This window comes from Cherax quadricarinatus, chromosome 21 (assembly GCF_038502225.1).
Source record: "Cherax quadricarinatus isolate ZL_2023a chromosome 21, ASM3850222v1, whole genome shotgun sequence".
Taxonomy (NCBI): Eukaryota; Metazoa; Arthropoda; class Malacostraca; order Decapoda; family Parastacidae; genus Cherax; species Cherax quadricarinatus.
The window spans coordinates 5,397,706-5,424,378 of record NC_091312.1 but is presented as its reverse complement, the minus strand read 5'-3'; the positions used below and the strand labels follow the sequence as shown (position 1 = coordinate 5,424,378).

General features: G+C 39.4%; 1 protein-coding gene across 12 annotated transcripts in view; it reads left to right on the top strand.

Moving 5' to 3' along the window:
• Wdr62 (WD repeat domain 62) overlaps positions 1-26,673 on the top strand; it is a 697,795-nt gene that overhangs the window by 652,773 nt on the left and 18,349 nt on the right. For all 12 annotated transcript variants that reach the window (XM_070087131.1, XM_070087133.1, XM_070087132.1 and 9 more), the window contains 2 exons: positions 15,313-15,430; positions 16,189-16,282. In XM_070087131.1, the coding sequence (XP_069943232.1) occupies positions 15,313-15,430; positions 16,189-16,282 (212 nt within the window). The remainder of the gene's footprint in view (positions 1-15,312; positions 15,431-16,188; positions 16,283-26,673) is intronic.

Genomic DNA, 26,673 nt, shown 5'->3' with positions numbered 1-26,673 from the left:
ACTAACTTCACATGATCTAAATGCAATTCTTTATACTGCCTCGTACTAATTTCTCTAACTTTGTACTAATTGCCATTGATATGTTCAACTATTCACTAAGGACCAACAAACTTTTGATCGAGCTTAGGCGTTGCGGATGTTTTGTTGAAGTTAGTCAGCATTACTGTAGAACCTACTTTAACCCCTTGACTGTCGCAACCCCAAATCCTGAGGCGTCTCCTTGTGTCGCAAAATTACCCCCAAAAAATAAAATTATTTTTTCTTATGAAATGGTAGAGAATCTTTTCGCGATGGAAATGACACCAAAAGGAGGAAATTTGATTGAAAACTTATGGAATTACACTCTGGCAAAGTTAGCGACTTCGGCGATATTTACGAATCGGCGATGTCGCCCAGTTTAAGCCCTATTTTCGGCTAATTCCATTGTTCCAGTCGACCAAACTCATAGCTATTTCTTTAGAACTTCATTTGTTCTATCGGCTGAGTACAAGAAACTGCTCATTTACTTATTTCAGCTACCCAATAACGTGGTCAGAAATTTGCAATTTGGCCAATTTCACGCAAATTAAAAAATATGCCAATTTCAAAATAGGGTCTAGAATGAGCAATTCAGACATTCCTGGCTCTAAAATAACATTTTCCTTGTTCATCAGTCATGTCTCCAGGCCCCTCTGATATTACTCTTGCTTTCTATTTTGAATTTTATTCAAACAAAAAATAGAAGATTTACTGTTATGCAGACTACTGCAGTATTGTAATAATTGTATAAATAATGGTAGACAGCAACCACCCAGGAAAGTACTACCGTCCTGCCAGATGACTGTGAAACAAAAACCTGTAACTGTTTTGCATGATGGTAGGATTGCTGGTTTCTTTTTCTGTCTCATAAACACGCTAGATAACAGGGATATCTTGCTACTCCTACTTACACTTTGGTCACACTTCACAGACACGCACATGCATATATATATATATACATACATCTAGGTTTTTCTCCTTTTTCTAAATAGCTCTTGTTCTTTTTTATTTCTTCTATTGTCCATGGGGAAGTGGAAAAGAATCTTTCCTCCGTAAGCCATGCGTGTCGTATGAGGCGACTAAAATGCCGGGAGCAATGGGCTAGTAACCCCTTCTCCTGTATACATTTACTAAAAAAGAGAAGAAAAACTTTATAAAACTGGGATGCTTAAATGTGCGTGGATGTAGTGCGGATGACAAGAAACAGATGATTGCTGATGTTATGAATGAAAAGAAGTTGGATGTCCTGGCTCTAAGCGAAACAAAGCTGAAGGGGGTAGGAGAGTTTCAGTGGGGGGAAATAAATGGGATTAAATCTGGAGTATCTGAGAGAGTTAGAGCAAAGGAAGGGGTAGCAGTAATGTTAAATGATCAGTTATGGAAGGAGAAAAGAGAATATGAATGTGTAAATTCAAGAATTATGTGGATTAAAGTAAAGGTTGGATGCGAGAAGTGGGTCATAATAAGCGTGTATGCACCTGGAGAAGAGAGGAATGCAGAGGAGAGAGAGAGATTTTGGGAGATGTTAAGTGAATGTATAGGAGCCTTTGAACCAAGTGAGAGAGTAATTGTGGTAGGGGACCTGAATGCTAAAGTAGGAGAAACTTTTAGAGAGGGTGTGGTAGGTAAGTTTGGGGTGCCAGGTGTAAATGATAATGGGAGCCCTTTGATTGAACTTTGTATAGAAAGGGGTTTAGTTATAGGTAATACATATTTTAAGAAAAAGAGGATAAATAAGTATACACGATATGATGTAGGGCGAAATGACAGTAGTTTGTTGGATTATGTATTGGTAGATAAAAGACTGTTGAGTAGACTTCAGGATGTACATGTTTATAGAGGGGCCACAGATATATCAGATCACTTTCTAGTTGTAGCTACACTGAGAGTAAAAGGTAGATGGGATACAAGGAGAATAGAAGCATCAGGGAAGAGAGAGGTGAAGGTTTATAAACAAAAAGAGGAGGCAGTTAGGGTAAGATATAAACAGCTATTGGAGGATAGATGGGCTAATGAGAGCATAGGCAATGGGGTCGAAGAGGTATGGGGTAGGTTTAAAAATGTAGTGTTAGAGTGTTCAGCAGAAGTTTGTGGTTACAGGAAAGTGGGTGCAGGAGGGAAGAGGAGCGATTGGTGGAATGATGATGTAAAGAGAGTAGTAAGGGAGAAAAAGTTAGCATATGAGAAGTTTTTACAAAGTAGAAGTGATGCAAGGAGGGAAGAGTATATGGAGAAAAAGAGAGAGGTTAAGAGAGTGGTGAAGCAATGTAAAAAGAGAGCAAATGAGAGAGTGGGTGAGATGTTATCAACAAATTTTGTTGAAAATAAGAAAAAGTTTTGGAGTGAGATTAACAAGTTAAGAAAGCCTATAGAACAAATGGATTTGTCAGTTAAAAATAGGAGAGGAGAGTTATTAAATGGAGAGTTAGAGGTATTGGGAAGATGGAGGGAATATTTTGAGGAATTGTTAAATGTTGATGAAGATAGGGAAGCTGTGATTTCGTGTATAGGGCAAGGAGGAATAACATCTTGTAGGAGTGAGGAAGAGCCAGTTGTGAGTGTGGGGGAAGTTCGTGAGGCAGTAGGTAAAATGAAAGGGGGTAAGGCAGCCGGGATTGATGGGATAAAGATAGAAATGTTAAAAGCAGGTGGGGATATAGTTTTGGAGTGGTTGGTGCAATTATTTAATAAATGTATGGAAGAGGGTAAGGTACCTAGGGATTGGCAGAGAGCATGCATAGTTCCTTTGTATAAAGGCAAAGGGGATAAAAGAGAGTGCAAAAATTATAGGGGGATAAGTCTGTTGAGTGTACCTGGTAAAGTGTATGGTAGAGTTATAATTGAAAGAATTAAGAGTAAGACGGAGAATAGGATAGCAGATGAACAAGGAGGCTTTAGGAAAGGTAGGGGGTGTGTGGACCAGGTGTTTACAGTGAAACATATAAGTGAACAGTATTTAGATAAGGCTAAAGAGGTCTTTGTGGCATTTATGGATTTGGAAAAGGCGTATGACAGGGTGGATAGGGGGGCAATGTGGCAGATGTTGCAAGTGTATGGTGTAGGAGGTAGGTTACTGAAAGCAGTGAAGAGTTTTTACGAGGATAGTGAGGCTCAAGTTAGAGTATGTAGGAAAGAGGGAAATTTTTTCCCAGTAAAAGTAGGCCTTAGACAAGGATGTGTGATGTCACCGTGGTTGTTTAATATATTTATAGATGGGGTTGTAAGAGAAGTAAATGCGAGGGTCTTGGCAAGAGGCGTGGAGTTAAAAGATAAAGAATCACACACAAAGTGGGAGTTGTCACAGCTGCTCTTTGCTGATGACACTGTGCTCTTGGGAGATTCTGAAGAGAAGCTGCAGAGATTGGTGGATGAATTTGGTAGGGTGTGCAAAAGAAGAAAATTAAAGGTGAATACAGGAAAGAGTAAGGTTATGAGGATAACAAAAAGATTAGGTGATGAAAGATTGAATATCAGATTGGAGGGAGAGAGTATGGAGGAGGTGAACGTATTCAGATATTTGGGAGTGGACGTGTCAGCGGATGGGTCTATGAAAGATGAGGTGAATCATAGAATTGATGAGGGAAAAAGAGTGAGTGGTGCACTTAGGAGTCTGTGGAGACAAAGAACTTTGTCCTTGGAGGCAAAGAGGGGAATGTATGAGAGTATAGTTTTACCAACGCTCTTATATGGGTGTGAAGCGTGGGTGATGAATGTTGCAGCGAGGAGAAGGCTGGAGGCAGTGGGGATGTCATGTCTGAGGGCAATGTGTGGTGTGAATATAATGCAGAGAATTCGTAGTTTGGAAGTTAGGAGGAGGTGCGGGATTACCAAAACTGTTGTCCAGAGGGCTGAGGAAGGGTTGTTGAGGTGGTTCGGACATGTAGAGAGAATGGAGCGAAACAGAATGACTTCAAGAGTGTATCAGTCTGTAGTGGAAGGAAGGCGGGGTAGGGGTCGGCCTAGGAAGGGTTGGAGGGAGGGGGTAAAGGAGGTTTTGTGTGCGAGGGGCTTGGACTTCCAGCAGGCATGCGTGAGCGTGTTTGATAGGAGTGAATGGAGACAAATGGTTTTTAATACTTGACGTGCTGTTGGAGTGTGAGCAAAGTAACATTTATGAAGGGATTCAGGGAAACCGGCAGGCCGGACTTGAGTCCTGGAGATGGGAAGTACAGTGCCTGCACTCTGAAGGAGGGGTGTTAATGTTGCAGTTTAAAAACTGTAGTGTAAAGCACCCTTCTGGCAAGACAGTGATGGAGTGAATGATGGTGAAAGTTTTTCTTTTTCGGGCCACCCTGCCTTGGTGGGAATCGGCCAGTGTGATAATAAAAAAAAAAAAAAAATAATGTCAACCCATTCATGACTGCATATTAGAATGGCTAGTTGGACATTTATTGGAAAATGACATCAATGACATCATTTGTTTACTTTTGAACATCGACAAAAATCAAACATTTCCCCTACTTTGAGTTCCATTTCAAGGTTCTTTTCTTAGTAAAACCAATCAAAATCACCTCTATTTCTATTATACATCATATCTTGTATATTATACATTTCTATTATACATATTAGGCATTACATAGAATGAAAGGGGATAAAGCAGCTGCAACTGACGGGATCATGACAGAAATGTTAAAAGCAGGATGGGGGACATAGTGTTGGAGTGGTTGGTATTTTTGTTTAATAAATGTATGAAAGAGGGGAAGGTACCTAGGGATTGGCGGAGAGCGTGTATAGTCCCTTTATATAAAGGGAAGGGGGACAAAAGAGATTGTAAAAATTATAGAGGAATAAGTTTACTGAGTATACCAGGAAAAGTGTACGGTAGGGTTATTATTGAAAGAATTAGAGGCAAGACAGAATGTAGAATTGCGGATGAGCAAGGAGGTTTTAGAGTGGGTAGTGAGCAGTATTTAGATAAAGGTAGGGAAGTTTTTATTGCATTTATGGATTTAGAAAAAGCATATGATAGAGTATCCGAATAGGGGAGCAATGTGGCGGATGTTGCAAGTACAGTAGGGCCCCACTTATACGGCAGGTTAGGTTCCAGGCTACCGCCGTAAAGTGGAACACCCTTTTTTTTTCCACTTATAAATGCATACAAACACTAGATAACAAGTTTACACTAACATATATTAAGTTAGCAATATAACCAGGCATCAAAAAACAATAAAAAAGTACAATACACACATAGGGCACTCATTACTTTCCTTAAAATATTTATAGTCTTAATCTAGGGTGAGACAAGTAGTATTTATTGTAAGAAATCAAGTGTGGTATGTATGGTAGTCAGCCAGGCTACCATACCAGGCCACCCCACCTACACATAATATTCTATGATATTTAAGCATCCCAGAGTGATAAAATGGTAGACAGCAACCACCCAGGGAAGTACTACCGTCCTGCCAGATGACTGTGAAACAAAAACCTGTAACTGTTTTGCATGATGGTAGGATTGCTGGTTTCTTTTTCTGTCTCATAAACACGCTAAGATAACAGGGATATCTTGCTACTCCTACTTACACTTTGGTCACACTTCACAGACACGCACATGCATATATATATATACATACATCTAGGTTTTTCTCCTTTTTCTAAATAGCTCTTGTTCTTTTTTATTTCTTCTATTGTCCATGGGGAAGTGGAAAAGAATCTTTCCTCCGTAAGCCATGCGTGTCGTATGAGGCGACTAAAATGCCGGGAGCAATGGGCTAGTAACCCCTTCTCCTGTATACAATTACTAAAAAAGAGAAGAAGAAAAACTTTATAAAACTGGGTTGCTTAAATGTGCGTGGATGTAGTGCGGATGACAAGAAACAGATGATTGCTGATGTTATGAATGAAAAGAAGTTGGATGTCCTGGCCCTAAGCGAAACAAAGCTGAAGGGGGTAGGAGAGTTTCAGTGGGGGGAAATAAATGGGATTAAATCTTGAGTATCTGAGAGAGTTAGAGCAAAGGAAGGGGTAGCAGTAATGTTAAATGATCAGTTATGGAAGGAGAAAAGAGAATATGAACGTGTAAATTCAAGAATTATGTGGATTAAAGTAAAGGTTGGATGCGAGAAGTGGGTCATAATAAGCGTGTATGCACCTGGAGAAGAGAGGAATGCAGAGGAGAGAGAGAGATTTTGGGAGATGTTAAGTGAATGTATAGGAGCCTTTGAACCAAGTGAGAGAGTAATTGTGGTAGGGGACTTGAATGCTAAAGTAGGAGAAACTTTTAGAGAGGGTGTGGTAGGTAAGTTTGGGGTGCCAGGTGTAAATGATAATGGGAGCCCTTTGATTGAACTTTGTATAGAAAGGGGTTTAGTTATAGGTAATACATATTTTAAGAAAAAGAGGATAAATAAGTATACACGATATGATGTAGGGCGAAATGACAGTAGTTTGTTGGATTATGTATTGGTAGATAAAAGACTGTTGAGTAGACTTCAGGATGTACATGTTTATAGAGGGGCCACAGATATATCAGATCACTTTCTAGTTGTAGCTACACTGAGAGTAAAAGGTAGATGGGATACAAGGAGAATAGAAGCATCAGGGAAGAGAGAGGTGAAGGTTTATAAACTAAAAGAGGAGGCAGTTAGGGTAAGATATAAACAGCTATTGGAGGATAGATGGGCTAATGAGAGCATAGGCAATGGGGTCGAAGAGGTATGGGGTAGGTTTAAAAATGTAGTGTTAGAGTGTTCAGCAGAAGTTTGTGGTTACAGGAAAGTGGGTGCAGGAGGGAAGAGGAGCGATTGGTGGAATGATGATGTAAAGAGAGTAGTAAGGGAGAAAAAGTTAGCATATGAGAAGTTTTTACAAAGTAGAAGTGATGCAAGGAGGGAAGAGTATATGGAGAAAAAGAGAGAAGTTAAGAGAGTGGTGAAGCAATGTAAAAAGAGAGCAAATGAGAGAGTGGGTGAGATGTTATCAACAAATTTTGTTGAAAATAAGAAAAAGTTTTGGAGTGAGATTAACAAGTTAAGAAAGCCTAGAGAACAAATGGATTTGTCAGTTAAAAATAGGAGAGGAGAGTTATTAAATGGAGAGTTAGAGGTATTGGGAAGATGGAAGGAATATTTTGAGGAATTGTTAAATGTTGATGAAGATAGGGAAGCTGTGATTTCGTGTATAGGGCAAGGAGGAATAACATCTTGTAGGAGTGAGGAAGAGCCAGTTGTGAGTGTGGGGGAAGTTCGTGAGGCAGTAGGTAAAATGAAAGGGGGTAAGGCAGCCGGGATTGATGGGATAAAGATAGAAATGTTAAAAGCAGGTGGGGATATAGTTTTGGAGTGGTTGGTGCAATTATTTAATAAATGTATGGAAGAGGGTAAGGTACCTAGGGATTGGCAGAGAGCATGCATAGTTCCTTTGTATAAAGGCAAAGGGGATAAAAGAGAGTGCAAAAATTATAGGGGGATAAGTCTGTTGAGTGTACCTGGTAAAGTGTATGGTAGAGTTATAATTGAAAGAATTAAGAGTAAGACGGAGAATAGGATAGCAGATGAACAAGGAGGCTTTAGGAAAGGTAGGGGGTGTGTGGACCAGGTGTTTACAGTGAAACATATAAGTGAACAGTATTTAGATAAGGCTAAAGAGGTCTTTGTGGCATTTATGGATTTGGAAAAGGCGTATGACAGGGTGGATAGGGGGGCAATGTGGCAGATGTTGCAAGTGTATGGTGTAGGAGGTAGGTTACTGAAAGCAGTGAAGAGTTTTTACGAGGATAGTGAGGCTCAAGTTAGAGTATGTAGGAAAGAGGGAAATTTTTTCCCAGTAAAAGTAGGCCTTAGACAAGGATGTGTGATGTCACCGTGGTTGTTTAATATATTTATAGATGGGGTTGTAAGAGAAGTAAATGCGAGGGTCTTGGCAAGAGGCGTGGAGTTAAAAGATAAAGAATCACACACAAAGTGGGAGTTGTCACAGCTGCTCTTTGCTGATGACACTGTGCTCTTGGGAGATTCTGAAGAGAAGCTGCAGAGATTGGTGGATGAATTTGGTAGGGTGTGCAAAAGAAGAAAATTAAAGGTGAATACAGGAAAGAGTAAGGTTATGAGGATAACAAAAAGATTAGGTGATGAAAGATTGAATATCAGATTGGAGGGAGAGAGTATGGAGGAGGTGAACGTATTCAGATATTTGGGAGTGGACGTGTCAGCGGATGGGTCTATGAAAGATGAGGTGAATCATAGAATTGATGAGGGAAAAAGAGTGAGTGGTGCACTTAGGAGTCTGTGGAGACAAAGAACTTTGTCCTTGGAGGCAAAGAGGGGAATGTATGAGAGTATAGTTTTACCAACGCTCTTATATGGGTGTGAAGCGTGGGTGATGAATGTTGCAGCGAGGAGAAGGCTGGAGGCAGTGGAGATGTCATGTCTGAGGGCAATGTGTGGTGTGAATATAATGCAGAGAATTCGTAGTTTGGAAGTTAGGAGGAGGTGCGGGATTACCAAAACTGTTGTCCAGAGGGCTGAGGAAGGGTTGTTGAGGTGGTTCGGACATGTAGAGAGAATGGAGCGAAACAGAATGACTTCAAGAGTGTATCAGTCTGTAGTGGAAGGAAGGCGGGGTAGGGGTCGGCCTAGGAAGGGTTGGAGGGAGGGGGTAAAGGAGGTTTTGTGTGCGAGGGGCTTGGACTTCCAGCAGGCATGCGTGAGCGTGTTTGATAGGAGTGAATGGAGACAAATGGTTTTTAATACTTGACGTGCTGTTGGAGTGTGAGCAAAGTAACATTTATGAAGGGATTCAGGGAAACCGGCAGGCCGGACTTGAGTCCTGGAGATGGGAAGTACAGTGCCTGCACTCTGAAGGAGGGGTGTTAATGTTGCAGTTTAAAAACTGTAGTGTAAAGCACCCTTCTGGCAAGACAGTGATGGAGTGAATGATGGTGAAAGTTTTTCTTTTTCGGGCCACCCTGCCTTGGTGGGAATCGGCCGGTGTGATAATAAATAAAAAAACAGTTCACTCATTACTTATCTTAAAATATTTGTAGTCTTAATGTAGGGTCAGGAGTAAGTAAATGAGATAAAGCAAATAAATGAGAGAGAGAAAGAATGAGTGCATGAGAGAGGACAGGCGCCGAGTTATGTAAACAAACCAGGCGAACGTAAGTTTTGTAAACAAAAAAAGTGTACACGTCTGGTTTGTGTACAAGTTACATTGTGTACAAGTTGTCTCTACATTGATACGGTAGAATAAATAAAGAAGAACACTCCCATTCTCATGTAACATCATTTTGAGAAGAAATGACGCTCTGAGTGAAGGCAGTGGAAATAAGTCACTCTGACTTTTTTGGGTTATCCTGGGTTCTCTACACATATGTTGTTATGTATGATAATCTATGTAACTGTATTTGTGTATACCTGAATAAACTTACATACATACGAAAGGAATAATTTTCTACAGTTACCCCCAGTAACACATTTTCTCTTATGTTAGATTAGAGAAAATGTTATTCTTGCCGTCACTTGTACAAGTAACCTGGCTACCACATCTCATAATTATGTTTATTTATTTTATTGTGGGGTGTATTTATCGTCTTTTTATGTTATGTATCGTGTTTATTATATAATTTTGAAAAAAATATCATGGATGGATTAATGAAATATGTGTATATTAACGTAATATACGACATTTAATGAGACTCGGTGATTATTGTTATTATTATTTCTAATATGGCGTCACTTGTGCAAGTCGTCTGCTTCCACATCTCACATTTATGTTTATTTATTCCACTGTGGGGTGTATTTATCATCTTTATATGTTATGCATCATGTTTATTATATAATTTTGAAAAAAATATCATAGATGGATTAATGAAAATGTGTATATTAACGTAATATACGACATTTAAATGAGACTCGATGATTATTATTATCATTACTAATATGACGTCTGGAGACATAAGACACTGTTACTGATTTTAATGTGTACCTGCATGCCAGCACAGTGTGTAAGTTTATTTAGGTACAGGTATACATAAGTATAATTATCAGAGTATATATAAAATATGAAATAACTTTTAAAAACACTTGAAATTTTGGAGTTTCCAGACAAAATGGAGAGACTTAGTGGTTACAGATCTCACAGAGAATGTAAACAAACCGGGTGGGGTGCGGTGACCGTATTAGAAAGTCAGGTGGGGGGAGCTGTATATCGAGTTTTGGTCATAATTTGAAATGACCGTATTAGCGGAACACCGTAAAGCGAAACACCGTAAAGCGGGGCCCTACTGTATATGGAATAGGTGGTAAGTTACTAAATGCTGTAAAGAGTTTGTATGAGGATAGTGAAGCTCAGGTTAGGGTGTGTAGAAGAGAGGGAGACTACTTCCCGGTAAAAGTAGGTCTTGGATAGGGATGTGTAATGTCACCATAGTTGTTTAATATACAGTATTTATAGATGGGGTTGTAAAAGAAGTAAATGCTAGGGTGTTCAGGAGAGGGGTGGGATTAAATTATGGGGAATCAAATACAAAATGGGAAGTGACACAGTTACGTTTTGCTGATGATACTGTGCTTATGGGTGATTCTAAAGAAAAATTGCTAAGGTTAGTGGACGAATTTGGGAATGTGTGTAAAGGTAGAAAGTTGAAAGTGAACATAGAAAAGAGTAAGGTGATGAGAGTATCAAATGATTTAGATAAAGAAAAAATCGATATCAAATTGGGGAGGAGGAGTATGGAAGAAGTGAATGTTTTCAGATATTTGGGTGTTGACGTGTCAGTGGATGGATTTATAAAGGATGAGGTTAATCATAGAACTGATGAAGGAAAAAAGGTGAGTGGTGCATTGAGGTATATGTGGAGGCAAAAAATGTTATCTATGGAGGCAAAGAAGGGAATGTATGAGAGTATAGTAGTACCAACACACTTATATGGGTGTGAAGCTTGGGTTGTAAATGCTGCAGCAAGGAGGCGGTTGGAGGCAATGGAGATGTCCTGTCTAAGAGCAATGTGTGGTGTAAATATTATGCAGAAAATTCGGAGTGTGGAAATTAGGAGAAGGTGTGGAGTTAATAAAAGTATTAGTCAGAGGGCTGAAGAGGGTTTGTTGAGGTGGTTTGGTCATTTAGAGAGAATGGATGAAAGTAGAATGACATGGAGAGCATATAAATCTATAGGGGAAGGAAGGCGGGGTAGGGGTCGTCCTCGAAAAGGTTGGAGGGAGGGGGTAAAGGAGGTGTTGTGGGCGAGGGGTTTGGATTTCCAGCAAGTGTGCGTGAGCGTGTTAGATAGGAGTGAATGAAGACAAATGGTATTTGGGACTTGACGATCTGTTGGAGTGTGAGCAGGGTAATATTTAGTGAAGGGATTCAGGGAAACTGGTTATTTTATATAACCGGTCTTGAGTCCTGGAAATGGGAAGTACAATACGTGCACTCTAAAGGAGGGGTTTGGGATATTGGCAGTTTGGAGAGATATATTGTGTATTTTTATACGTATATACTTCTAAACTGTTGTATTCTGGGCACCTCTGCAAAAACAGTGATTATGTGTGAGTGAGGTGAAAGAGTTGAATGATGATGAAAGTATTTTCTTTTTGGGGATTTTCTTTCTCTTTGTGTCGCCCTGCCTCGGTGGGAGACGGCCGACATGAAGTTAGCGGTCTCGGAGACATATATGCATCGACGATTTCACCGACTTTGAGCCCTGTTTTTGGCCAATTCCGTTGTTCCAGTTGACCAAACTCATAGCTATTTCTTTAGAACTCCATTTTTTCTATCAGTTGAGTACAAGAAACTGCCCATTTACCAATATGAACTACGTTAGAATTTATGCGTATTAACCCTTTGACTGTTTCAGGCCCCTTTCTGAAACTGTCATTGTCGCTAAATTTTTGAAAAAAAAAAAAAAAAATTATTTTTTCTTATGAAATGATAGAGAAGCTTTTTCCGATGGTAATGACACCAAAAGTTCGAGATTTGGTCGAAAACTCATGGAATTACGCTCCCGTGAAATTAGCGGTGTCGGCGACATATGCGTATCGGCGATTTTGCCGACTTTGAGCCCTATTTTCAGCTGATTCCTTTGTTCCAGTTGACCAAACTCATAGCTATTTCTTTAGAACTCCATTTTATCTATCCGCTGAGTACAAGAAACCTCCCATTTACCAATTTGGACTACCCAATATTGTGGTAAGAAATTGGCAATTTGGCCAATTTCACGCAAACTAAAAAAGATGCCAATTTCAAAATAGGGTCCAGAATAAACAAGGTAGACATTCTTGGCACTAAAATAGCATATCCTCTGTTCATTAGTCACATCTCTAGGCCCCTCTTATGTTATTATTGCTTTCTATTTTGATTTTTTATTCATACAAAAAAATAAAAAAATTTACTGTTATGCAGACTACTGCATTATTGTAAAAATGGTATAAATAATATCAGTGCATTAGTGAAAGAATATTAGACTCCCCAGTTGACGTGTATTGGACGTGTGGTGTGATTTGTTTACTCCAGAACATTGGTAAAAATCGAACATTTTCGCTACTTTGAGCTCAGTTTCAAGGTCGTTTTCATCATCAAAGTAATGAAAATCATCTCTATTTCTGTAATATGTTTTCCATTTTATCACCTAAGACCATGAAAACGCAAATACATCGATAAATACTATACGAAAATACACCTCAAAGTCGGCGTTTTAATCCAAAATAACGATCAGTTTTTTTTTTCTCATTACGCACTGTGTGCTGCAGGATTTTTTTTTGTGTGGTGCACACTGACCACACAGACCCATTCTCTCACATGTGGGCCTACCAGCTTTCTTCCGCTTGATTTGAAGCCGCTAGAAATATTGAGTATATATACGTCTGAAACACTGGCTCGTAAGACGTATATATACGACCAAAACAGTCAAAGGGTTAATAAGTCCGAAACACTGGCTCGTAAGACGTATGTATATGACCAAAACAGTCAAGGGGTTAAAGTCTTGCACATATTTTTCAGCCGCCTTTTCGTCAGAACTGGCAGCCTCACCGTGCCTTATCACACTGTGTATGCCGCTACGATTCTTAAATCCCTCAAACCAACCTTTGCTGGCCTTGTATTCACTAACATCAGCACTAGTTTCAGGCATTTTCTTAATTAGATCATCATGCATTTTCCTTGCCTTTTCACATATTATTGACTGAGAAACACTGTCTCCTGATGATTGTTTCTCATTGATCCACACTAACAACAGTCTCTGCACATCTTCAAGTATTTGTGATCTCTGTTTTGTAAGTATACTTGCACCTTTCGCAACAACAGCTTCCTTGGTTGCTTTTTTGTTGGCCAAGATAGTAGTGATGGTTGAATGGGGTTTGTTATATAACTTGACCAACTTAGAGACATGCACTCCACTTTCGTACTTGGAGATTATCTCTTTCTTCAATTTGATAGTATTTCTCATCCTTTTTACCACACGGTTGGCAATAGAAGCTTTCTTTGGGCCCATGGTGGTTTATTTAGCAGTTACAAGCACTAAAAATAATGGAATAATACAAAATGTATCGAATGTGCTTGTGAAATCTTCTGCACTGGCTTGTAAACAATGGCACACTAGCTGTACTGGAAAGGATGGGCGGCTCAGGCCATGCGGACACGTTCGGGACGAATGTTCTTAACTGATGCAAAAACACTTCGCTATCAGATTTTGGCATTAGCTGATGCCGCCATTACCCGAGGGTCCACTGTACAGTGGTCCCTCGTTTTTCGTAATTAATCCGTTCCTGGAGGTGCTACTATTATCGAAATCTACGATTTTCGAATCAATTTTCCCCATAAGAAATAATGTAAATACAATTAATCCGTTCCTGACACCCAGAAGTATCAACAATTTTTTTTATGTAATAAAGTTGGTAGAATTACCGACAATATGTAAAGTTAAAGGACACAAGTGCAACTAATGTGACATTTTATTGTGGCAACGTTTCGCTCTCCAGGAGCTTTATCAAGCCATTACAAACAATACATGGACACAGAGGGTATGTAAAGGCTCAGAGTGAGGTGCAATACTAATGAGGTACCATTTCGATGTTCACTAGTGGTAGTTGTAGTAGTAGTAGTAGTGACAAAAGTAATACAATATGGTAGAGCAATTAGTGATCAAAGAAACTAATTTCCGCAGACGCAAGTGCCTCGAATCAGCACTGATCGCTGTTTCGAATACAATTAAACAAAACAACGGCAGCTTCACCATCTCCGAAGTCTTAGCAAGAATCCTCCTGAAAACAGTAAACCCTGCCATCACATAGTCTCTCCTGTTATACTACACAAAGCACATTACAGAGAGTGAACACTGAAACAAGCTGCCTCTTTCCAGTCTATATTTGTCCAACCTATTTTTATGTTACCCAAGTACAGTGGACCCCCGGTTAACGATATTTTTTCACTCCAGAAGTATGTTCAGGTGCCAGTACTGACCGAATTTGTTCCCATAAGAAATATTGTGAAGTAGATTAGTCCATTTCAGACCCCCAAACATACACGTACAAACGCACTTACATAAATACACTTACATAATTGGTCACATTCGGAGGTGATCGTTATGCGGGGGTCCACTGTAATAGCTTTTATATCCTTTCACTCATGTACGAATTAATTGCTCTACCATATTGTATTACTTTTGTCACTACTACTACTACTACCACTAGTGAACATCGAAATGGTACCTCACTAGTATTGCACCTCACTCTGAGCCTTTATATACCCTATGTGTCCATGTATTGTTTGTAATGGCTTGATAAAGCTCCTGGAGAGCGAAACGTTGCCACAATAAAATGTCACATTAGTTGCACTTGTGTCCTTTTATTTTTTTTACCTTAAAGATAGATTTACATGCACAAAAGAATGAACATTCAACATGACAGTTACCTTTATTGAAGGCTGTTGTTAAAAAAATATATTGTTACGTGCAGCTAATAAAAATAAATTGTTACATGCGGCCAATAAAAATAAATTGTTACATGCAGCCAAATAATAAATTGTTACATGCAGCCTTGCCACATTCATGCAGCATACCTCCTTCATAACTCCACAGACACAATTCTTCAGAATCAGTTAAGCTCACTTGCCTCCAAGGAGTATACACATGGATGCACTTTGTATCTTCTGTATTACTTGATAAATATCTTACAGATTGAAACATTGTCCATATACAAGCTGCTTATGCAACCATAATTTTTCTTCACAGTTAACAGCAGTATGCTATTTGGATCCAATAGACAGTCTCTGACATTTTAGTTTTTAAGCTTGGGACATTACCATAGTTGGTGTGTTTTCAAACTGTGTACAGTATAGTCAATAGCATGTAATTATTATTTTCAGACAGGTGAAGATACTTCTAGAAGTGAACGTCCAATGCGACCAACTATAGCATCTATGAATAAGATGACTCCTCGTGCTCTGAAAAGAAAGGCATCACTCTCTCAGGCAGTCTCCACAGGTAAAGAATACAAAAAGCTTAGTGTGTTTATGCTTTCTCCATGCCCAACCACCTCAACAACCCATCAACAACCTTCTCATTGCCTTTTGATTTCTATATTCCATATTTATTGCCTGATATTTACACCATGTATTGCTCTCAAATATAATATCTCTACTAGCTTTTGCCACCTCCTTTCTGCAGCATTCAAAAACCTATGCCTCATATCCTTATGGAAGTGTTAGTGCCACAGTACTCTGGTACATTTCCTTTTTTGCCTCCATAGATAAAACACATTTCCACAGATACTTGAACACACCACCCACCTTTTTTACTCTCATTTATTCTGTGGTTCACCTCATCTTTTATAGACTCACCTGTTCACTCTCAGATATCTAAATACATCCACTTCTTCCATACATACTCCCTCCAATTCGATATTCAGTCTGTCATTGCCTAGATATTTTTGTTTTCCTCATCACCTGGCTCTATTCTTTGTTCATTTTCACTTTCCTTGTTTTTACATCCTCTCCCAAATTCATTCGTGAACTTCGTAATTTACCTTTAGAATCCCCTAAAAGAACTGTCATTAGCAAAGTGCAACTAGGGTAACTTCGACTTTATATTATATCCATCATCATTAAATTCTACACCCCTTCCCAACACCCTGGTGTTGGGAAGTAATAAACTATAACATGCATGCATGTTAGAATTTATTATGTAATTATTATAATTTTATTTTCTATTTAAAAATTTAATTTGTGAATTTCTCTGGTCAGGTGATATTCGACAATTTCATGAAGATTCCAGCTCAGAGGATGCTTCTCCATCAGAACATAAAAATTCACGCAGTCGTAATCATGGTAGTGACAGGTTAGTATTCTCAGGGCTGACACTGTGTGCTTGATTGTGCATTTGTTATTACTGAGGAGTGCTGTATGACCTACACAGGTTTAGCAATTATTTTTAATTTAATGATAAATGTTATTGCCCTGTTTTCTGTCATATGATGCATCAGTATATTAAACAAAGCTAAATTTACAGATTTTTATGGGTAAACTTTTTGTGCACATTATCTTGCATTCTTCAATTACTTTCATATTCTTATTTTTTAAACTGATCTTTGGCATGAAAAGAAGCGGTATTTTATGAAATGCAGCTCACTGCATTCCTGAAAAGGAAAAAAATTGTTTTTTAGCTATGTGTAAATGTAAATATAGTAGGGCCCCGCTTTACGGTGTTTTACCTTATGGCGTTCCGCTAATACGGACATTTCAAATTATGACCAAAACTCTATATGGCTCCCCCTACCTGACTTTCTAATACGGTCAACGTGCGTCACCCAGTTTGCTCACATTCTCCGTAAGCACATCTCTCCATTATGTCTGGAAATTTTCCAAAATTTAAAGTGTTTGAGAGTTATTGCATATTTATATGTACTCTGATAGTTATACTTATGTGTACCTGTACCTAAATAAACTTATACACTGTGCTGGCATGCAGGTGCACATTAAAATCACTAGGAGTGTCCCTCTAGTCTTGATGCTATAGTAATAATAATAATACTAATACATAATAATAATAATCACACTTGGGCACCTTAACCCTTTCACTGTCAGTCCCGTAATATTACGGCTTGCAAGCCAGTGTTGGTCCCGTAATACAATGCCAAAATTCTAGCGGCTTCCAGTCTTGCAGGAGAAACCTGGTAGGTCAACGTATGAGAGAATGGTCAGTGTGTGCAGTATAAAAAAAATCCTGCAGCACGTAGTGCATAATGAGAAAAAAAAAACGACCTTGGTTTTGGTTTAAAACAGCGACTTTGCGGTGTATTTTCGTATGGTAATTATGGTTGTATTCTCATTTTCTTGGTCTCATTTGATAGAATGGATGATATACTATGGAAATAGATAAGATTTTGAATGGTTTATGGATTAAAAGTACCTTGAAAATTAAGCTCAAAGTAGCAAAAATGTTCGATTTTTGCTAATGCTCGTGAGTAAACAAATCACATCATACGTCCAATACACATCAACTAGTGGGTCTAATATGCTTTCACAAATGCACTGATATTATGTATATAATTTTTACAATAATGCAGTAGTCTGCATAACAGTAAATCTATTTTTTGTGTGAATAAAAATTCAAAATGGACAGCAAGCATAACGTAAGTGGGGCCTGGAGATGTGACTAGTGAACAGAGAAAATGTTATTTTAGTGCTAGGAATGTTTTCATTGTTAAGTCTGGACCCTATTTTGAACTTTACCTTCCTTGAATTGTGTATGAAATTGGCCAAATTACCAATTTATGATCACTTTATTGGATAGTTGAAATTGGTAAATGGGTGGTTTCTTGTCTTCAGTCCATAGAGCAAAAGGAGTTCTAGCGAAATAGCTATGAGTTTCGTCAACTGGAAGAGTAGAATTGGCTGAAAATATGGCTCAGAGTGGGCGAAATCGCTGATGCTTAAACATTGCTGAGACCGCTAACTTTGTGAGAGCGTAGTTCTGTAAGTTTTACCTCAAATTTCGTACTTTTGGTTTCATTACCATCAGAAAAAGATCCTCTGTCATTTCATAAGAAAACATATCTTTATTTTTTTTTTAATTCTTCGACACTGAGAGCAAGTTTGTGAGCAGGGGTCACGATATTGAAAGGATTAAATGTCTTATTTTATGTTAATACAGCCTCTCCTCACTTAACGACGTACTCGTTTACCGACAACTCAGAGTTACAACGGGCTCTCTGACAAGTTGTTATTGTATACTGTATGAGAACTTGGGTCATGAACAGGCAGTGCAGTATCTCAGCATCAAGCATCTTAATCTCCTTCATACAGCCATCAGTACACTAGCTTTTACAGTCTCCAAGACTACATATTTATACAAATTTCCTGTTGTTTTTCCTCTTGGAAGAGGAAAAAACAAGAGGAAAATGGAAGAAGTACAAAAGAGGTTCATTGTGAAGGAGTTAGTGATGCATCTCGGCATCAAGCAATCTCCAAGACTACATATTTCATCTATAAATTTGTACTTTATTGTGCACCCCATAGTAGAAGATAAAGTTAGAAGTGCAGCAGCACTTGGAAGAGGAAAAATAAGAGGAAGATGGAAGAAGTACAAAAGAAGTTTACAGTAAAGGGGTTAGCTGGTGTGTTCGTATGTGTGTTTACATTCTCGGTGTATTGTGGCAGCTTAAGAAATTATTAAAATATAGAGTGCTTTCAATGTCAGCTATCAAACCTATATGAAATACTTAAGATGTTTAACCCTTTCAGGGTCCGTCCCGTAGATCTATGGCTTTACGGTGAGTGTCCAAACCGTAGATCTACGCCATGAGCTCAGCTCACTCTGATAAACTGTGAGTGGTACATTTGGGCCTAGATATGAGAGAATACATCTATGTGGTATGTGTGCACCACATAAAACAGATCCTGCAGCACATTGTGTATAATGAGAGAAAAAAACTGAAATCATGATTTTTCGATTAAAACAGCAACTTTGCAGTGTTTTTTCGTATGTTTTTTATAGTTGTATTTGCGATTTCTTGGTCTCATTTGATAGAATGGAAGACATATTACAGAAATAGAGATGATTTTGATTGGTTTTAGCACTGGAAATGGCTTGAAACTGAGCTCAAAGTAGCGGAAATGTTAAATATTAGTTAATGGTTCACAGACTTCCATTTTGCATTCCTTAAGAACCCTTGAAAAAACCTCATCAGGACCCGGTGACTTATTTTGCTTCAGTCGGTCTATCTGCTTCACAACCATTTCACTAGTGACTGTGATGTTACATAATTTATCTTCTTCTGGCCCACGATAAAAATTAATTACCGGAATATTATTAGTGTCTTCCTGTGTAAAAACCGAGAGAAAATAATTATTTAAAATCGAGCACATTTCATTCTCTTTGTCAGTAAGATGCCCATAGTTATTTTTAAGGGGACCTATCTTATCTCTGACTTTTGTTCTGTATACCTGGAAAAAACTTTTTGGGTTAGTTTTAGAATCCCTAGCAACTTTAATTTCATAGTCCCTTTTAGCTTTTCTTATCCCCTTTTTAATGTCCCTCTTAATGTCAATATACTGATTCATAAGATGACCCTCGCCTCTTTTGATACGCCTATAAATTCCTTTCTTATGCCCTAGTAGATATTTCAGCCTATTATTCATCCATTTTGGGTCATTTCTAATTGATCTAATTTCTTTATAGGGGATAAACATTCTTTGAGCAGCATGTATAGTGTTCAGAAAACTGTCATATTGATAGCTCTCTTCGTTACCCCAGTCAACAGATGATAAGTGTTGTCTAAGCCCATCGTAATCTGCTAAGCGAAAATCTGGGACTGTTACTGAGTTATCCCTACTATCATACTTCCATTCAATGCTAAATGTAATTGATTTGTGGTCGCTAGCACCCAGTTCCTCTGAAACTTCTAAATTATTAACAAGGGATTCATTGTTTGCCAGAACTAAGTCAAGCAGGTTATTACCCCTTGTAGGTTCTGTCACAAACTGCTTCAAAAAACAATCCTGAATTACTTCTAAGAAGGCGTATGATTCTAAATTCCCAGTCAAGAAATTCCAATCAATATGACTAAAGTTAAAGTCTCCTAGAATTACTACATTATCGTGCCTTGTAGCCCTAACAATTTCCTCCCATAGTAGTCTCCCCTGGTCCCTATCTAAATTTAGGGGACGGTATATCACACCTAAAATTAATTTTTCATGCCCCTCTGAAAATTCTATCCAAACAGACTCTGTATGTGTTGCTTCAGACTTAATACCCGTTTTTATGCAACAGTTTAAGCGATCTCGGACATACAATGCCACCCCACCCCCCTTCCCGACACTTCTATCTACTTGGAACAATTTAAAACCCTGAATGTGACATTCTGCAGGCATGTCCCGACTTTTTGAATTAAACCACGTCTCAGTAATGGCAAATACATCAATGTTACCTGCACTAGCAACTAGTCTCAACTCGTCCATCTTATTCCTAGCACTGCGACTATTTGTGTAATAAATATTTAAAGACCCTCCTCTCTCTTTACCCTTCCTGCTCCTTTCTGTTATTCCACTAAACCTATTACTGTCCTTGTCAATTAGTGCCACTGGCTTTCCAATATCCACCTCATTTTGCTTATTATTAGTTCTCCTAGTACTAATATTACTACCCTGCGACTTCACAGTTTTCCCGCCAAAACCCATACCACTAACTATTCCTAGTTTAAAGACCTAACAGCTCCCTCCACTGCATTGGCCAGTGCTCCCACCCCACACCTAGATAAGTGAACCCCATCCCTGGCATACATGTCATTTCTGCCATAGAAGAGGTCCCAGTTGTCAGTGAATGTTACCGCATTTTCCTTACAGTATTTGTCCAGCCAGCAATTGACACCAATTGCTCTGGACAACCATTCATTTCCAACTCCTCTCCTTGGCAAAATGCCACATATGACAGGTTTCCCACCCTTCCTCCTAATTATCTCTATTGCTGACCTATACCTGCTAATCAGGTCCTCACTCCTATGTCTGCCAACATCGTTGCCTCCAGCACTGAGACAGATAATAGGATTGCTCCCATTACCTCTCATGATGTCATCCAGACGGCTAACAATATCCTTCATCCCAGCCCCAGGAAAACACTCTCTCTGCCTCCTACTCCTATCCTTCAAGCAGAATGCCCTATCCATATACCTAACTTGGCTATCCCCAACAACAACAATGTTTTTACCTTCCTTGGCGTCGTCCTTCGTGATGCTCCCAGTAGTCAACTCACATTCGTCAGGTAGCCTTACACCACTTGTGGAATTCGTCAAGACGTTCTCAATGGTCTTCGTTGGGGTTTCTAGGGATGTCTCACTCACGTCTGCCAATGCTTCCTTGGTGCTCGTTGTGGCATTCCCAGTAGAACACTCACATTCGTCAGGTAGCACGGAGAATTGGTTGGAAGTTTCCACGGTAGTCTTCTGGTTTCTCGTTGTTTCTGCCTCTCCAACCATTTTCTTGATCCTCAGCTTGGTTCCATGTTGCCCGGCCACTGACCAAGCTCCCCTCTTAACCTGGGGACTCACAACAGGAGGATTACTACGAATCCTCTTGTTCTCCTCCGTTAATCGCCGTATCTCCAGCTTAGCAACTCTGAGCTCTTCTCTCAGCTGCTGGTAAAGTTGCTCAAGAGAGGGCATCCTGGTTCAGATTCACAGAGAGCACACAAACAGGTCTTCACAGAGCTAAGTACATGTCACCACTGACTAAGTACACGTCACCACTGGCTAAGTACACGTCACCACTGTCTAAGTACACGTCACCACTCTGCTAAGTACACGTCACCACTGACGTGTGGAACAGTCTACCTAGTTGGGTTATTGAGGCTGGGACTTTGGGTAGTTTCAAATTTAGGTTGGATAAGTACATGAGTGGGAGTGGTTGGATTTGAGTGGGACTTGCACATCAGAGCTTATTTCTTAGGTAGCATTGAAAATTGGGTTGGTCAAATGCTTGTTAGTGGGATGAATTGTAAAGGACCTGCCTAGTATGGGCCAACAGGCCTGCTGCAGTGTTCCTCCTTTCTTATGTTCTTATGTTCTTATATTAACAAGGTCTTGAGGATATCTCTCCAAGAGAGAACCCGCAGTAATGGATTTAAATTAGATAAGTTAAGATTTAGAAAGGACATAGGAGAGTATTGGTTTGGAAATAGGGTAGTTGATGAGTGGAACAGTCTACCTAGTTGGGTTATTGAGGCTAGGACTTTGGGTAGTTTCAAATTTAGGTTGGATAAGTACATGAGTGGGAGGGGTTGGATTTGAGAGGGACTTGCACATCGGGCTTGTTTCTTGGGTGGCATTGAAAATTGGGTTGGTCAAATGTTTGTTAGTGGGACGAATTGTAAAGGACCTGCCTAGGTACCATGTTTGACGTATATATACTCATAAATTCTAGCGGCTTCAAATCAAGCAGGAGAAAGCTGGTAGGCCCACATGTGAGAGAATGGGTCTGTGTGGTCAGTGTGCACCATATAAAAAAAATCTTGGAGCACGCAGTGCATAATGAGAAAAAAAAAGACCTTTTTTTTTTTTTTTTAATTAAAATGCTGAATTTGTGGTCTATTTTCATACAGGTCTCCCTCAACATTCACGTTTTCAGCTTTCGCAGGCTTCACACACTCGCGAATTCCCAACCGCGAAATTCCCAGCCACCAAATTCCCAGTCGCCAAATCATATTCAAGTTTCCCGCCACCTGCGAGTTCCTACTACCCTCCCACCGACCTCCGCAACTAGCAGCCAGCGCTCCCACCACTCAGTGTGGTGAGTGTTTTGTTTGTTCATTATTTGCTATTAAACTACAGTATAAATAATGTAAACCCATTCATGACTGCATATTGGAATGGCTATTCGGACAGGTATTAGACGGTGACATCATGTGTTTACTCTTGAACACAGCAAAGAATCAAACATTTCTGCTACTGCTAATAATAACAATAGTAATAATAATAATAATAATAATAATAATAATAATAATAATAAATACGATATAATTGAAGGAAGTTGTACAAAAATACGAGGGAGTGGTTGACACATCGTCAGTGTGGCTTTGTTTATGCTGGAGTGAGCATTAGTCTCCGTGCTCTTCCAAACATTTCACAATAATTCATTGTTTGGTGCTTGTAGATTGAGTGCAACTGGAGTGGTAGAGGCAGTGGTTGAGGCAGCTGTTGAGGCAGCTGTTGAGGCAGCTGTTGAGGCAGTGGTTGAGGCAGCGATTGAGGCAGTGGGTGAGGCAGCTGTTGAGGCTGCTGTTGAGGCAGCAATTGAGGCAGTGGTTGAGGTAGCTGTTGAGGCAGTGATTGAGGCAGTGGTTGAGGCAGCTGTTGAGGCAGCGATTGAGGCAGTGGTTGAGGCAGCTGTTGAGACAGCGATTGAGGCAGTGGGTGAGGCAGCTGTTGAGGCAGCGATTGAGGCAGTGGTTGAGGCAGCTGTTGAGGCAGCGATTGAGGCAGCAATTGAGGCAGCGATTGAGGCAGTGGTTGAGGCTGCTGTTGAGGCAGCAATTGAGGCAGTGGTTGAGGCAGCTGTTGAGGCAGCGATTGAGGCAGTGGGTAAGGCAGCTGTTGAGGCAGCGATTGAGGCAGTGGTTGAGGCAGCAATTGAGGCAGTGGTTGAGGCAGCGATTGAGGCAGCAATTGAGGCAGTGGGTGAGGCAGCTGTTGAGGCAGCGATTGAGGCAGTGGGTGAGGCAGCTGTTGAGGCAGCGATTGAGGCAGTGGTTGAGGAAGCTGTTGAGGCAGCAATTGAGGCAGCTGTTGAGGCAGCGATTGAGGCAGCGATTGAGGCAGTGGGTGAGACAGCTGTTGAGGCAGCGATTGAGGCAGCTGTTGAGGCAGCTGTTGAGGCAGCGATTGAGGCAGTGGGTGAGGCAGCTGTTGAGGCAGCGATTGAGGCAGTGGGTGAGGCAGCTGTTGAGGCAGCGATTGAGGCAGTGGTTGAGGCAGCTGTTGAGGCAGCGATTGAGGCAGTGGTTGAGGCAGCTGTTGAGGCAGCGATTGAGGCAGTGGGTGAGGCACCTGTTGAGGCTGCTGTTGAGGCAGCGATTTTGGCAGCTGTTGAGGCAGCGATTGAGGCAGCTGTTGAGGCAGCGATTGAGGCAGTGGTTGAGGCAGTGGTATTTAATAACATACATGTTATTAATAATAATAATACATGTTAATAATATGTACTATTATTATTTATAACATATATGCTATTAAATACCACTGCCTCAACTGCAGAATTATTGTGAAATGTTTGGAAGAGCACGGAGACTAATGTTCACTCCAACATAAAGAAAGCCACACTGACGATGTGTCAACCACTCCCTCGCATTTTTGTACAATTTCCTTCATCAATTATATCGTATTATTATTTTTATTATTATTATTATTATTATTATTATTATTATTATTATTATTATTATTATTATTATTACTATTACTATTGTTATTATTAGCAGTAGCAGAAATGCTTGATTCTTTGCTGTGTTCAAGAGTAAACACATGATGTCACCGTCTAATACCTGTCCGAATAGCCATTCCAATATGCAGTCATGAATGGGTTTGCATTATTTATACTGTAGTTTAATAGCAAATAATGAACAAACAAAACACTCACCACACTGAGTGGTGGGAGGGCTGGCTGCCAGTTGCGGGGGTCGGAGGGAGGGTAGTAGGGACTCGCAGTGGTTGAGGAAGTGGTGGAGGCATTGGTGGAGGCAATGGCGGAGTCTGTGGTATTTAATAACATACATGTTATTAAAGCATAACATGTATATTTTTAGTACAGTTTATGACGTTTTCATGTATTTTATGGTTGTTCACGGTTCAACAAGTTAAGGAAGCAGTATTGTATTATATTTCCCTACAATATATTGGGGCACCAAACATTCACGGTTTTTCAACATTCGCGAGGCTCTTGATCCCCTAACCCTCGCGAATGTTGAGGGAGACCTGTATAGTATTTATGGCTGTATTCTTGTTTTCTTGGTCTCATTTGATAGAATGGAAAACATGTTATAGAAATAGAAGTGATTTTGATTGGTTTTACTATAAAAAGAACCCGGAAATGGAGCTCAAAGTAGGGGAAATGTTTGATTTTTGCCGATGTTCAAAAGTAAACAAATGATGTCATTGTCCAGTAAATGTCCAACTAGCCATTCTAATATGCAGTCATGAATGGGTTGATGTTATTTACACAATTATTACAGTATTGCAGTAGTCTGCATAATAGTAAATCTTCTATTTTTTGTTTGAATAAAAATTCAAAATAGAAAGCAAGAGTAATATCAGAGGGGCCTGGAGATGTGACTGATGAACAAAGAAAATGTCACTTTAGAGCCAGGAATGTCTGCATTGTTCATTCTGGACCTTATTTTGAAATTGTCATATTTTTTAATTTTCGTGAAATTGGCCAAATTGCAAATTTCTGACCACATTATTGGGTAGTTAAAATCGGTAAATGGGCAGTTTCTTGTACTCAATCGATAGAAAAAATGGAGTTCTAAAGAAATAGCTATGAGTTTGGTCGACTAGAACAACGGAATTAGCCGAAAATAGGGCTCAAAGTGGGCGAAATTGTCGATTTGTAAATATCGCTGAGGTCGCTAACTTTGTGAGAGTGTAATTCCATCAGTTTTCCATAAAATTTCGTGTTTTTGGTGTCATTACAATTGCAAAAAGATTCTCTGTCATTTCATAAGAAATTTTTTTTTTTTTTTTTTTTTTTTTAAATTTTGCGACACCACGAGACACTTCAGGATTGGGGGTTGCGACAGTCAAGGGGTTAAATGCTGTATGTTGATAATTTGTTAAAATGACATATGTTCATAACATATTTAAATGTTGCATGTTCATAACTTGTTTAAGTGTTGTATGTCCATAGCATTTGCATATTTTATCATGAGAAAAATACACAGCACATATTGCACTATCCTCAATATATACATATCCTTATTGATATTTAGAATGTCTTAAAGTAACCAGTAAATAATTGCATGCATTTCTTTGAATTAAAATAAATGCATAATGCATCTTTGCTTCCTAGCAGATGAGTAGATTTTACAAATTGTCATTCATATTCAGTAAAGTTTTTTTTGTGTGTGCAGCTCTGATAAATAAAAGTCACACATTTTATGTAAAATTGCTGATAAATTAGTGAACCACTTCTCTGATGGGACTAGAAGACTGATAATGTAATAGAGATATTAGTATTAAAAAAGCTGCATATTTTTTTTTTTTTTTCAGATTATGCTTTAAGTGCATAAAATGTTTTGTTCTATTTGATTCATTTTTATTTTCCACTTAAAATGTTGTGAGTTCTTAATTCTTTCGTCTGTGATGTAGGTTATGCTGTGTATACAATACTGTGACTGGTAACAGTGTGTACATAGTAGTAAGGCTATATATTGTATATAAGAACGAAGGAACACTGCAGAAGGCCTACTGGCCCATGTGAGGCAGGTCCAAGTCTCCTACCGGCTTAAGCCAATGCACCCAACCTAGTCAGGTCAGGTCACATTGACTTAAGGGAGGAACATGGCAACCGACCTGGTAGCACAAGCTATCAGGTCTAACTCACACCCACCCACATCTACTCATGTATTTATCCAAGCTATTTTTAAAGCTACACAACGTTCTGGCCTCTATAACGGTACTTGGGAGTTTGTTCCACTCATCCACAACTCTATTACCAAACCAGTACTTTCCTATATCCTTCCTGAATCTG